This window comes from Nerophis ophidion, linkage group LG29 (genome assembly GCF_033978795.1).
Source record: "Nerophis ophidion isolate RoL-2023_Sa linkage group LG29, RoL_Noph_v1.0, whole genome shotgun sequence".
Taxonomy (NCBI): Eukaryota; Metazoa; Chordata; class Actinopteri; order Syngnathiformes; family Syngnathidae; genus Nerophis; species Nerophis ophidion.
The window spans coordinates 12,772,364-12,787,467 of record NC_084639.1 but is presented as its reverse complement, the minus strand read 5'-3'; the positions used below and the strand labels follow the sequence as shown (position 1 = coordinate 12,787,467).

The following is a 15,104-nucleotide window of genomic DNA, read 5'->3' as shown; positions in this document are numbered from 1 at the left end:
CTCGGTCCAAATAGCTCTTGCTGCTGGTGGCCCACATTATAAACAATGTGAGGATGTGAGGAGCTGTCACGCTAAATTTCTTCTCCCTACAAAAACCTCCCCCCCCATTTACTTCCGGGGTCATGATTAATATAGACGTTTTGTTAACGCTATATTATAAAAAAATTTAAAAAACAATTTACGAACACAAACATGACATAAGAGGAAACGTGACCCCGGAAGTAAATGCGTCATCCCATAGCTTGTGTTTGTAAATAGTTTTTAAATTTATTTTATAATATAGCGTTAACAAAAGGTCTGTATTTTTTTATAACATAGCGTTATATTTTTATAATATAGCGTTATCAAAACGTCTGTATTAATCATGACCCCGGAAGTAAATGGGGGGGAAGGTTTTTGTAGGGGGGAAGAAATTTGGTGTGACAGAGCCCTACAACCCGTGACGTCACGCGCACATCGTCTGCTACTTCTGGTACAGGCAAGGCTTTTTTATTAGCGACCAAAAGTTGCGAACTTTATCGTCGATGTTCTCTACTGAATCCTTTCAGCAAAAATATGGCAATATCGCGAAATGATCAAGTATGATACATAGAATGGACCTGCTATCCCCGTTTGAATAAGAAAATCTCATTTCAGTAGGCCTTTAACATCACAAAAAGGGGCAGAACCATAAAAATAGGTTACATAAACATTGATTGATTGATTGATTTATAAACACATGCACAGGCTGTCATGCACACTCCTGACCACAGGGAGCGCTACACACCCAGAACCTGTTGGCCGGTGCGGTACACGGCAAGAAGAAGCCAACTGTTTGCCGGAGGGAGAGAGACAGAAGTCTCCCACCTGAGCGCAAGCAGACTTTTCTCGCCAATGACGTTTATTAAAAAAAACATAATTTCCGAAAAAATAGAAATGTCACCGCAATGTAAAGGTTGGTGAACATTTTCAAGGCGAGCCTCTGTTGAGTGTCGGAGCTTACCACCAACCACGGAGCGGCTGTCACCCGGAAGGCCGCCGCCACCACCGCCGCCGCACCCGGTGGGGATTGAACCTTCTCTCCCCGACGCATGGAGGCCAGCAGCACGTAGACGCGCCTTCCAACCCGCGCTGAAATTGACGGTCCTCCGGTAAGAATGGCCTCCTTGGGGATCGGCCGAGAGGAATGCTTGGCAATATCCTTTTCAAACATGCTTCTGCCTTTATAGCTTGTTGGTTGCGGTTAGCATAGCATGTAGTGTGCACTCACGTCTAATGTCATGAAGCCTTGACAAAACATGTTTTTTTGTGTATATAAATATATATACAGACACACATATACGTATAAATAGTTGTGGTGTAGATTACATTGAAACTGATGACCACCACCTGCAGTGTGTCATTTCTTCCGCTAGGTGGCCGTCACCATAACAATATGTACAGTTGTGGTCAAAAGTTTACATACACTTGGAAAGAACATAATGTCATGGCTCTTTTGGGTTTCCAATAATTTCTACAACCCGTATTTTTTTGTGATGGAGTGATTGGAGCTCATACTTGTTGGTCACAAAAAACATTCATGAAGTTTTTTTTTTTAATGAATTTATTATGGGTCTACAAAAAATGTGAGCAAATCTCCTGGGTCAAAAGCGCTTTTCTACCTTCAAGGTACTCAAAGCGCTTTGACACTACTTCCACATTCACACATTCACACACTGATGGAGGGAGCTGCCATGCAAGGCGCTAACCAGCACCCATCAGGAGCAAAGGTGAAGTGTCTTGCTCAGGACACAACGGACGTGACAAGGTTTATAGTAGGTGGGGATTGAAACAGGGACCCTCGGGTTCCGCACGGCCACTCTCCCAACTACGCTACGCATACAGCAATGCTAATATTTGCTTACATGTCCCTTGGCAAGTTTCACTGCAATAAGGCGCTTTTGGTAGCCATCCACAAGCTTCTGGTTGAATTTTTGACCACTCCTCTTGACAAAATGGTGCAGTCCAGCAAAATATGTTGGTTTTCTGACATGGACTTGTTTCTTCAGCATTGTCCACACGTTTAAGTTAGGATTTTGGGAAGGACATTATAAAACTTTAATTTTAGCCTGATTTAGTCATTACTTTACCACTTTTGACGTGTGTTTGGGGTCATTGTCCTGTTGGAACACCCAACTGCGCCCAAAACCCAACCTCTGGGCAGATGATTTTAGGTTGTCCTGAAGAATTTGGAGGTAATCCTCCTTTTTAATTGTCCCATTTACTCTCTGTAAAGCACCAGTTCCATTGGCAGCAAAACATTCCCAGAGCATAACACTACCACCACCATGCTTGATGGTAGGATGGTTTTCCTGGGATTAAAGGCCTCACCTTTTCTCATTTAAAAATATTGCTGGGTATTGTGGCCAAACAGCTCCATTTTTGTTTAATCTGACACCACATGGAGCATTCACCACGGCACAAGAGGCGATACAGCTTCAGTGACCGTGTCATTGTTGCTTTCTCAAAGTTCAAAAACTACCTGCTGGGCTCTGACAGTGGTTTGCTGCTAACGGAGGATCATGTCGACAGGGGTGTCGAACTTGCCTGAGACCAAATATATAAGAACCAGTTTGATAAAGATGTGGCCTTGGAGGATCCATGATTGGGAGATTGTGGAAGAAGTAGTCGAAGGAGGTGGGATTCAAAAGACTACCATTCCCTTATGTTCCAAAATGCAAATATTACTTTCATCAACCTTCTGAAGGAAAGTTCTGTGGTCAGATGAAACAAAAATTGAGCTGTTTGGCCACAATACCCCAAAAAATGTTTGGAGGAGAAATATGTTTGGTCAAAAAAAACATTCATGAAGTTTGGTTCTTTTATGAATTTATTATGGGTCTACTAAAAATGTGACCAATTCTGCTGAGTCAAAAGTATACATACAGATTGATTGATTGCTTGAAACTTTTATTAGTAGATTGCACAGTTCAGTACATATTCCGTACAATTGACGCCTAAATGGTAACAACCGAATAAGTTTTTCTACTTGTTTAAGCCAGGGTTCACGTTAAACAATTCATGGTACAAATATATCCTATCAGCATAATACAGACATCACACAAGTTAATCATCAGAGAATACACATTGAATTATTTGCAGTATTTACAATTGGGTGGTGGGATGTGGAGGGGGGGTAGGTTTGTTTGATATCAGCACTTCAGTCATCAACAATTGCATCATCTGAGAAATGGACATTGAAACAGTGTTGGTCTTACTTGGTAGGATTTGTACAGTAAGTAGTGGACATAGAGAGGTCAGAGCGCATAATAACAAGTATATACAGGTTTTACTGCAATAAGGCGCTTTTGGTAGCCATCCACAAGCTTCTGGTTGAATTTTTGACCACTCCTCTTGACAAAATTGGTGCAGTTCAGCTAAATGTGTTGGTTTTCTGACATGGACTTGTTTCTTCAGCATTGTCCACACGTTTAAGTCAGAACTTTAGGAAGGACATTCTAAAAAACATCACAAAAACGTTCACAAAGTTTGGTTATTTCATGAATTTATCATCCACCCATCCATCTTCTACCGCTTGTCCCGTTCGGGGTCGCCGGAGCCTATCTCATCTGCATGCGGGCGGAAGGCGGGGTACACCCTGGACAAGTCGCCACCTCATCGCAGGGCCGAATTTATTATGGGTCTCCTGAAAATGTAAGAAAATCTGCTGGGTCAATGTTAATATTTGGTTACATGTCCCATGGCAAGTTTCACTGGTAGCCATCCACACGCTTCTGGTTGAATGTTTGAGCACTCCTCTTGACTAAATTGGTGCAGTTCAGCTAAATGTGTTGGTTTTCTGACATGGACTTGTTTCTTCAGCATTACAGAGAGTAAATGGTACAATGAAAAAGGAGGATTACCTCCAAATTCTTCAGGACAGCCTAAAATCATCAGGTTGCATCAGGTCCGCAGGTTGGTTCTTGGGCGCAGTTGGGTATTCCAACAGGACAATGACCCCAAACACATGTCAAAAGCGGTAAAGGAATGGCTAAATCAGGCTAAAACTAAGGTTTTAGAATAGCCTTCCCAAAGTCCTGACTTAAACCTGTGGACAATGCTGAAGAAACAAGTCCATGTCAGAAAACCAACAAATTTAGCTGGACTGCACCATCTTTGTCAAGAGGAGTGGTCAAAAATTTAAGCAGAAGCTTGTGGATGGCTACCAAAAGCGCCTCATCGCCGTGAAACTTGCCAAGGGACATGTAAGCAAATATTAACATTGCCGTATGTATACTTTTGACCCAGCAGATTTGCTCACATTTTCAGTGGACCCATAATAAATTAACAAAAAAAACAAACTTCATGAATGTTTTTTGTGACCAACAAGTATGTGCTCCAATCACTCTATCACAAAAAAATAAGAGTTGTAGAAATGATTGGAAACTCAAGACAGCCATGAGATTATGTTCTTTACAAGTGTATGTAAACTTTTGACCATGAATGTATATTAAGTTGATTTGTTGACGTTAAGTCATTCCTCATTTGTAAACTACTTGTTACCTTAGTTGGTTTCAGAAGTACAATATGTTGTACTTTTACAGACAACTATAGGCTAGTAGTCTTTGTAGTAGGGCTGGGCGATGTAGCTGAAAACTGTATCGCGAGATCAGTTTTTCAAATTGATGGATTATTGATATTTTCTATGACCTACAGTACAGGCCAAAAGTTTGGACACAACTTCTCCTCATTCAATGAGTTTTCTTTATTTTCATGACTATTTGCATTGTAGATTGACACTGAAGGCATCAAAACTTAGCTTCAAGAGGTAGTCACCTGTAATGGTTTTCATGTCACAGGTGCGCTTGAAGTTCATCGAAAGAATGCCAAGAGTGTGCGAAAAAGTAATCAGACCAAAGGGTGGCTATTTTGAAGAAACTAGAATATAAAACATGTTTTCAGTTATTTCACCTTTTTTTGTTAAGTACATAACTCCACAAGTGTTCATTCATTATTGACCAGGAGAAAGAAACATGTCGCTTGAAGCTCATAGAGAGAATGCCAAGAGTGTGCGAAAAAGTGATCAGAGCAACGGGTGGCTATTTTGAAGATACTAGAATATAAAACATGTTTTCAGTTATTTCACCTTTTTTTGTTAAGTACATAACTCCACATGTGTTCATTCATTATGGACCAGGAGAAACATGTATTAAATGTTAACATTTTTATTTCAAATGCAACCGTCCTCTTGATTATAAATAATCCCCCAGTTATTAAGGCAGAAATCAAAGGAAATATCTACACGACCATGGAAAACACAACATTCTAAAATCACAAAACTTAACAAGGTTTAAAAATAAGAAACATGTAAAATAGAGCCTAGTGTAAAAATGTAACCATAGAGAAACCTAAGAAGAACAATGTTTTGCAATTATACTGCCAGAAAGTTACATAATTTGTGTAACATTTTTAATTTGGTGTGTTGTTCTCATTTTAGTATGAATTAATGTTATGCAGTAATTATTATTTAAATATTATTGGGCCAAATTATTATTTTAAAGTAGCATATGTGTTATATTTTGTTATCTATTTATTTTATACAGTCCTTCACTTTAGTTCCTACCTGTTGTTTCCTTACAGCCAAATAGGGAAACGGGGTTGAAAAAAGAGGTGAGCGCGGGTGGCTAAGGACTATACGGTCCTTTTTGGGGAAAAAAACAAACAAAAACCAAACGCCATATGTGACTTTCAGGGTTTAGCCACCTTCTTTTTGCTCTCTGAAGCTCTCGTTTTTACTTTTTCTTTTCACTCCATGCAGAGAATCAACAGCGAGACACAAATATGGCGCAGCCAAACGTAATAGTTGATATGGTTACGCGATTAGCTGTTTAGCGTGTTCCTCTTATTGCTCACTGATCACTTCCTGTGTTGCTAGGTAAAAAAAATATTATCCTTACAAAGAATGTTTTATTGATATCAATTACGTGTCCATCCTGATATATATTGATATTGTTTTATCGGCCCAGCCCTACTTTGTTCTGTGTTATTTAAAATGTGTCTGTTGTATGTAAACACATGACCTTGTGTCATCACTTGACGACGACGTCATCAAATCACACCATTGTTTTGATTAAGTCACCACCAAGTGTAAGAAATCAGTTTGTATGTTTAACAACAGCCATTGTTTGAATTTGACATTAACTCCCACTAACTAATTACATTATTGTCTTTTACTAGTGTCTTCATGTTACTCATGCATTTTCCTCAATTCTACAATCCCAAAACGTAAACATGTAAAAGCACATGCTAAAACCCAAGTATTGTAATATCTAGGGTTTTTTTTTTTGTGTGCTACATTTATCGACAGTCATTCCTTGATCATGCTGCTCACACTGTAAGAGGTCTGGAGCTGAGGGCTGGTCAGAAGGAGGCCAGACTGCTGTCACTTATTGAACGTGGGGGCGAGTTTATGTAAGTAGACTAGTTCTAAACTTTGAACCCACATTCTCTTACGACTGTCAACCTCCCAAGATATTTTTGTCTCGTGTTATCCTCAAATGAGAAGTCTGCAGAAGTAGTCGTTTCCCTAAGAACAGGGTGGTCCAATCTTTTTGACTTGGGGGGCGCATTGACAAATAAAATAGAAAACACATTTAATAAAATGTATACTGTATATATATATATTTTATACATATACATAAATGTGCATATTTATATAATTAATATAACGGATTAATATACAAAATCAGTGAAGTAGGCACGTTGTGTAATTCGTAAATAAAAACCGAATACAATGATTTGCAAATCCTTTCAACTTATATTCAATTGAATAGACTGCAAAGACAAGATTTTTAATGTTCCAACTGAGAAAGTAGATTTTTTTTTTATTTTTATTTTTTCAAATAATCATTAACTTAGAATTTAATGGCACCAACACATTGTAAAAAAGTTGGCACAGGGGCATTTTTACCACTGTGTTACATGGCCTTTCCTTTTAACAACACTCAGTAAATGTTTGGGAACTGAGGAGACACAGTTTTGAATTTTTTAGGTGGAATTCTTTCCCATTCTTGTTTGATGTACAGCTGCTAAAGTTCAACAACTTTGTGGCATTTTATGCTTCATATTACATCACACGTTTTCAATGTGAAGCAGGTCTGGACTACAGGTAGGCCAGTCTGATACCCACACTCTTTTACTAGGAAGCCACGCTGTTGTAACACATGGCTTGGCATTGTCTTACTGAAATAAGCAGGGGCGTCCATGATAACATTGCTTGGATGGCAACATATGCTGCGCCAAAACCTGAATGTACTTTTCACCATTATTGGTGCCTTCACAGATGTGTAAGTTCCCCATGCCTTGGGCACTAATACACCCCCATACCATCACAGATGCTGGCTTTTGAACTTTGCACCTATAACAATCTGGATGGCTCTTTTCCTGTTTGGAACAAGGTCCACAGTTTTCCAAAAACAATTTGAATCGTAGACTCGTCAGACCACAGAACACTTTTCCACTTTGCATCACTACATTTTAGATGAGCTCGGGGGAGCGAAACCAGCGTCGTTTCTGGGTGTTGTTGATAAATGGATAAATTCTCAATTAGCCTGTTCACCTGTGGGATGTTCCAAATAAGTGTTTAATGAGCATTCCTCAACTTTCTCAGTCTTTTTTTAAATATGTTGCAGGCATCAAATTCTCAATCAGTCAATCAATGTTTATTTATATAGCCCCAAATCACAAATGTCTCAAAGGTCTGCAGAAATCATTACGACTACAACATCCTCGGAATAACCCACAAATTCTAAATGAGCTAAAATTTGCAAAAATAAAGTTTTCCAGTTTTGCAGTGTATTTAATTGAATATAGGTTGAAAAGGAATGGCAAATCATTGTCGTCTGTTTTTATTTACGAATTACACAACTTGCCAATTTCACTGGTTTTGGGTTTTGTACAATGTTGTGCTGTGTTTACTTCAAAGTCATTAACCTGAATTACTCACGTTGTCCACAAAATGGCAGCAAAATTTGCAGCAATTGTTCTGTCAGATTTTTTAAAATTAAATGAAGGTTCTCCGCGGCCCAGACTCCTTTTAAACTTGTGACGTTTCGTGGGTCAAACTGAATACGCCGGTGGACCGTAGTTTGGACATTTCTACCGTGGATGATCTACTGGAGCCATAAAAGTGCATAAAATGAGTAGTATATACTGAATGTAGAGACAAACGTTTCTCTAACAGTCAAAAGTTTTGGACACACCTCATTTATAGCCATGGATAACATCTGATTAGTACTGTATATTTAACCACCATTTTTTAACAATGCCAATCTTTTGTGTAGAAGCAGCAGGTTGTGGCCACGTTGCAGTGCAAGGCACAAAACAATTAATCCTGCTGGCTGCCAGCTACCTCCTCCACTCATTATCCGGAATTCCAGCGCTCCATAACAAGACTCACATGGCAACACAAGTCCGACGCTCAGCTCAATTGTTTTAAACAGAGCACTAGTAGGAGTTCCAACAGGGAGGAACACTTTAATTTTCACTGCACCTGCAATTTAATGACGTGTGATAATCCTACAAAACAACACAATCCAGTTTAAAGCAGGGGTGTCAAACGTGTCCGGCCCGTGAGATGACTTTGCTAACTATGCAAATGAGCTGACATTTTTTAAAGAAAGAAACTGCCGTTCTAAATGTGTCCACTGTATACCGCAATAACAATACTTTGTATCGTATTTTCCGGCCCATAGGGCACACCGGATTCTAAGGCACACTGCCAATGAATGGTCTATTTTTGGGTCTATTTTCATATGTAAGGCGCACCCTATTATAAGGCGCATTAAAGGAGTCATACTATTATTAGTTTTTTGGTAATGTAAAACAATTCCCTGTGGTCTACATAACATGTAATGGTGGTTCTTTGGTCAAAATGCTGCATATATGATGTTTTACAGATCATCTTCAAGCCGCTTTCTGGCAGTCGCTTGCGGATGCGCCGTTTTGTGGGGGGTCTTATTTACATGACTCACCTTCGGCAGCGTCTTCTCCCCGTCATCTTTGTTGTAGCGGTGTAGCGTGCAAGGACGGGGGTGGAAGAAGTGTCAAAAGATGGAGCTAACTGTTTTAATGACATTCAGACTTTACTACAATCAATAACAGAGCAGTATCTCCTCATCCGGAAACAACAAGAAGGCCGGAAATGTGTCCTTTGAAAAACCATCCGACCGGAACTCTCTAATAACTACAGTTCTTTGGGTGAATAATGTAAACTCACTACACCGGTATGTTTTAGCGCTTTCATGGTGAGTTTACTGACGGATATAAGTAAGAACTTTATTTACAGAAAAAAATGTGTCTGGGGGCTGGTATATCTGATTTTTAGTAGCACTAATACAAAAACCTAACGATAATGTCTGATTGAATGCTAGAAACGTAAATGTGGGATTTACAATATTAACTATGAACAATAAATCACTGAATATTGACAACATGTGAACGATCCATGTATTTTACAATCAAGCAAAATGCAACAAAAATGTAACAAACAACAAAATATAAATGTGAAGAGTTAAAAAACCCCCACCAACAATGTGCAATATTTCATATACCGTATTTCCTTGAATTGCTGCAGGGTATATAGTATGCGCCTGCCTTGAATTACTGCCGGGTCAAACTCGCTTCCCAAAATTATTTGCGCCTGCTTAGTATTACCGCCTGGTCAAACTTGTGACGTCACGAGTGACACTTCCCCTGTCATCATTTTCAAAATGGAGGAGGCTGATTTCAATACCGGTAATTTGAAATCGCATAAAGGGAAGAAGATTAAGAGCTATTCAGTATGACTTAAGGTCCAAGCTTACATCACACTCAAATTTTTACTGCAAACCTTTGGTAAGTGCCGGAGTGAGAAGAGGTTTTAAAATAATTAGCGCATGCTTACTTTTACCGCATGCCTTTGGTAAGCGCAGGAGTGAGAAGAGGTTTTAAATTATCTAGCGCCCCGGCGGCAATTCAAGGAAATACGGTATCACTAAGCTTTAGAACTGTTGTAAAAATCTCCTTCCGCGTCCGTCCCTGACACCCGCATTTCAGGCTGGCCGCTCTGGAAACATTCTGTGGAAACACTCCCCACCCACACTGCTGGGTGCCTCGTCTGAGCATTGGTGACTTAGATTACCATAGTAACTAGTTAGATTACCATAGTAACTAGTATATCATGCAAAAGCGCAGATTCCAACCATTGAAATACTTTGTATAGTTCAAGACTTCCGGTCATTAGAAAACATCACAGCACATCATAATGACAGTTACTGTCTCCATCTTAAATATGTAAAAAAATATTTGGGAATTTCCGGTGGGCCAGATTGAAAAGCTTAACGGGGCCACATGTGGCCCCCGGGCCTTAATTTGCCTAGGTCTGATGTAGATGATGCGACATATGTACAGAATAAACCACATTATGTTGGTACATCATGTGAGGAAAATGTGTGAATTACAATAATAATGTCCTGTAATTTTATTTTGGTTATTTGATGATTTAATTTTTCTTCTGATAGATTAAACATTTACAATGGGAGCATTCTAAAAGACTCCATTCCACCTATTTGACTGATAAACATTATCACAGCATATATTCAGAAAGTATAAATAATGCCAAGTGAAGATAGAATACTATTAACCGCAACATGTACGTGTAAAACACAACATTGTCATTGGAACATTTTGTCCGAAATGTGCTTGCTCTATTTTCAAACAAAGAAAACAATCTGAAGTAGTCTTTATTTTTAAGTTACCATGCCATGATTTTACCAGTCAGGCCAACTTGGGAATACATTTTTCCCCATGTGGCCCCAAAGCTAAAATGAGTTTGACACCCCTGCTTTTAATAATTAATGGTTTCCAGGCAATAGTTTCTTGATAACATGTGATGTATTTCCTTGCTTTCTAAAACAATAGCTTTACAGATACCACGTCTACTGTACAGGATATGTATGACACTTAAAACTAGGGTTTCAACGATCAATATATCGTCGATACAAACGTCACAATTATTTATTGGCAAAGTCTCCAGTACAAGGTGCGTTTCAGTCCTACTCACTCGCCATGAACGGTCTTTAAGATGGTACGCTATTTTCGACACAACCTGCACGGAAAGGTGATACGCACCTATTGAGAAACAAGCTAGCAGGCTACATTAGCCTAGCCATTAGCCATTGACGATGATGGCTCACCCATTTGCAAAAAAAACTGCCAAAGACATAATAACTGTAAAATTATGTTAGTGGCAATTTAAGTCATGAAAAATTTGAGTTGTATCACTTGCAATCAGTCGCTTAGTGTTGAGGCAGTTCAGTGTAAACTATCAGCAACAAGTAGTCCATCAGTGACCATTTAGTCCAGTTAGATTGCTTCTTACTGTCTAGGCATTGTACGTTAATACAGCAGGTGTAAAACATACATAACAAACATAACACTAGGAGCTTGTAAATGACACTATACCATAAATTAAAGTTAAAGTCACACACACACTAGGTGTGGTGAAATGTGTCCTCTGCATTTGACCCATCTCCTTGTTCACCCCCTGGGAGGTGAGGGGAGCAGTGGGTAGCAGCATGGGCAAAGCCCGGAAATCATTTTTTGGTGATTTAACCCCCAGTTCCAACCTTTGATGCTGAGTGCCAAGCAGGGAGGTAATGGCTTCCATTTTTATAGTCTTTGGTTTGACTCGGCCGGGGTTTGAACTCACAACCTACCGATCTCAGGGCGGACACCTACTCAGTGGCCTAGCATAAAATATATCCCCTCGGGATCAATAAAGGTAATCTTTGCCTTTCTAGTATTATTATAATTATTAATGTATTATTATTAATACTTTTTGTTTGTACTCATTATTTTGTACTGCTATTGTAATGTTATTATTTTTATTACTGTTATTTTTGGGAGAAATACATATCAAAACAAAATATCTCCGTAATGTCTGTGATTTTATACATTTTTAGATTGGAATTTAACTCATTGCAATCGTGATATAATTCTACAGTCAACAATCTATATTGAAGTGAATTATATTTATATAGCGCTTTTTCTTTAGTGACTCAAAGCACTTTACATAGTGAAACCCAATATCTAAGTTACATTTAAACCAGTGTAGGTGGCACTGGGAGCAAGTGGGTAAAGTGACTTTCCCAAGGTCACAACGGCAGTGACGAGGATGGCAGAAGCTAGGATCTAACCTGGAACCCAAAAGTTGCTGGCACGGCCACTCTACCGACCGAGCTATACCGCCCCAGTATAATTGTTGCATCACTACTGTAAACTCATAGCAAAGCGAATTACAGTGCAGCTATCTAGTAGCAACAATTGTTCATTTTCATAAGGGGAAGAAATAGGGAGATGTTCTTTAACATGCGACATTTTTTAAATTGCTCCTGCTGATTAATTGGGGCATGGCACTTATTTGAGCCAATGACACTGGTTGAGAGGAAATATCGAATTGGAACAATGTCCAAAACCAGTTAAGTTGGCACGTTGTGTAAATCCTGAATAAAAACCAAATAAAATCCTTTAAAAAAATCCTTGGGCACAGGTGGGTGCCAGGATTGGGTATAAGAGCAGCTTCCATGAAATGCTCAGGGTGGGGCGAGGGTCACCACTTTGTGAACAAATGCGTGTTAAACAGTTTAAGAACAACATTTTTCAATGAGCTATTGCAAGGTGTTAAGGGATTTCACCATCGACGGTCGGTTTTATCATCAAAAGGTTCAGAGAATCTGGAGAAATCACTGCACGTAATCGATTATATTACAGACCTTCAATCCCTTAGGCGGTACTGCATCAAAAAGTGACCTTTGGTGTGTAAAGGATATCACCACATGGGCTCAGCAACACGTCAGAAAACCACTTTCAGTAACTACAGTTTGTCGCTACATCTGTAAGTGCAAGTTAAAACTCTACCATGCAAAGCGAAAGGCATTTATTAAAAACACCCAGCTGGGCCCGGGCTCATCTAAGATGGACTGATGCAAAGTGGAAAAGTGTTCTGTGGTCTGACGAGTTCACATTTCAAATTGTTTTTGGAAACTGTGGATGTTGTGTCCTCCGGAACAAAGAAGAAAAGGATTGTTCTAGGTGCAAAGTTCAAAAGCCAGCATCTGTGATGGTATGGGGGTGCATTAATGCCCATGGCATGGGTAACTTACACATCTGTGAAGGCACCATTAATGCTCAAAGGTACATACAGGTTTTGGAACAACATATGTTGCCATCTAAGCAACGTTATCATGGACGCCCCTGCTTATTTCAGCAAGACAATGCCAAGCCATGTATTACAACAGCGTGGCTTCACAGTAAAAGAGTGTGGGTACTAGACTGGCCTGCCAGTAGCCCAGACCTGTCGCCCATTGAAAATGTGTGGCGCAATATTAAGCCTAAAATAGGACAACGGAGACCCCGTATTGTTGACCAATTTAAGCTGTACATCAAGCAAGAATGGGAATGAATTCCACCTGAAAAGCTTCAAAAATGTGTCGTCTCAGTTCCCAAACATTTACTGAGTGATGTTAAAAGGAAAGGACACGTAACACAGTGGTAAAAATGCCCCTGTGCCAACTTTTGTCCAATGTGTTGCTGCCATTAAATTCTAAGTTAATGATTATTTGCAAAAGAAAATTAAGTATCTCTGTCCGAAGATTAAATATCTTGTCTTTGCAGTCTATTCAATTGAATATAAGTTGAAAAGGATTTGAAAATCATTGTATTCTGTTTTTATTTAACATTTACACAACGTGCCAACTTCACTGGTTATGGGTTTTGTACATAGTCCTGCACATTTTCACCAATTTCTTGTGTCTATCAACATTATAACATGGGAATCTAAATAATACAGGCAGCAATGAAAATAACCACTAAAGGATAAAAGAGGCGGCTTCACGGTGGAAGAGGGGTTAGTGCGTCTGCCTCACAATACGAAGGTCCTGCAGTCATGGGTTCAAATCCAGGCTCGGGATCTTTCTCTGTGGAGTTTGCATGTTCTCCCCGTGAATGCGTGGGTTCCCTCCGGGTACTACGGCTTCTTCCCACTTCCAAAGACATGCACCTGGGGATAGGTTGATTGGCAACACTAAATTGGCCCTAGTGTGTGAATGTGAGTGTGAATGTTGTCTGTCTATCTGTGTTGGCCCTGCGATGAGGTGGCGACTTGTCCAGGGTGTACCCCGCCTTCCGCCCGATTGTAGCTGAGATAGGCGCCAGCGCCCCCCGCGAGCCCAAAAGGGAATAAGCGGTAGAAAATGGATGGATGGATGGATAAAAGAGGCGGTAAAAAAAGAAGAGAAAATAGAATCAGGAAGTAATGTCTCAAAAATAAACGCTGAACCAAAACAAGAAGAAGCGGTAACACAGCTGACTGTTTTAGTCTTTTGAGCAGCAAAATAAAACCCTGGAGATGAATCAGGCAAAAGTACTTAAATTAATGTGCAAATGCGTTGTTTTATTCAAATTAAATACATTGCTGCACGTCTGCATGACCGTTTGTCTTTTGTAATAAATTGGCGGTTGAAGTAAAGCAACAACAAACCCCAGTCTGCATGACGACACCTAACACCCTGCATGTCCCGTGCATGATCATCTGGAATGAGAACTCTGCAGCGGTGTGCACGTGTGTCAATCATGCAACGGGATAGGGAAGCTGCCGTTGAGTTAAGCAAGAGTCTGTGCCGCTCTCATGCAGACTCGGCGTGCTGGCCACCCCTGATGCAGTGGTGGCTCGTCCGGTGGCCCAGCTGTCCATACCCATCAACGGTAAATTCCAAATAGTCAAAGGTATGTCACTTTTTCTCTCGAACCACACACATTTGTGTATCTTTGGAGTCACACATTTGAAAATCCACATGCAGAAACGACTTCCGTTCTAAACCGCTACTCTGACCCGGGCGCGTTGTTTAAGCTGCTTTCTCTTTTCACTGCAGAGGCCGAGGAGGCTCTTCTCATTGACTTCTCCCTGGTTTGTGAGTACCTTTTTTTTTCTTTCTTTTTTTACGTTTTTGAGCCAATCCGTCTTACAAGGCAACCGGTCTCTCGCTGTGGGAACGTGAGTGAGCTGAGGCCTAACATTCATTGTCGCTCAAGCCGTGTTTACATCTTTA

The 15,104-nt window shown here is 40.0% G+C and overlaps 1 protein-coding gene across 5 annotated transcripts in view; it reads left to right on the top strand.

Moving 5' to 3' along the window:
• Window positions 1-796: 796 nt before the first annotated feature.
• The window catches only part of ocrl (OCRL inositol polyphosphate-5-phosphatase), a 65,083-nt gene continuing 50,775 nt past the window's right edge, over window positions 797-15,104 (top strand). For 2 of the 5 annotated variants that reach the window (XM_061891816.1, XM_061891815.1), the window contains exons 1-4: window positions 797-1,176; window positions 6,351-6,429; window positions 14,690-14,781; window positions 14,928-14,966. In XM_061891816.1, the coding sequence (XP_061747800.1) occupies window positions 1,137-1,176; window positions 6,351-6,429; window positions 14,690-14,781; window positions 14,928-14,966 (250 nt within the window). In that variant the 5' untranslated portion in view covers window positions 797-1,136. The remainder of the gene's footprint in view (window positions 1,177-6,350; window positions 6,430-14,689; window positions 14,782-14,927; window positions 14,967-15,104) is intronic. The other 3 variants (XM_061891818.1, XM_061891817.1, XM_061891819.1) reach the window with 2 other exon arrangements.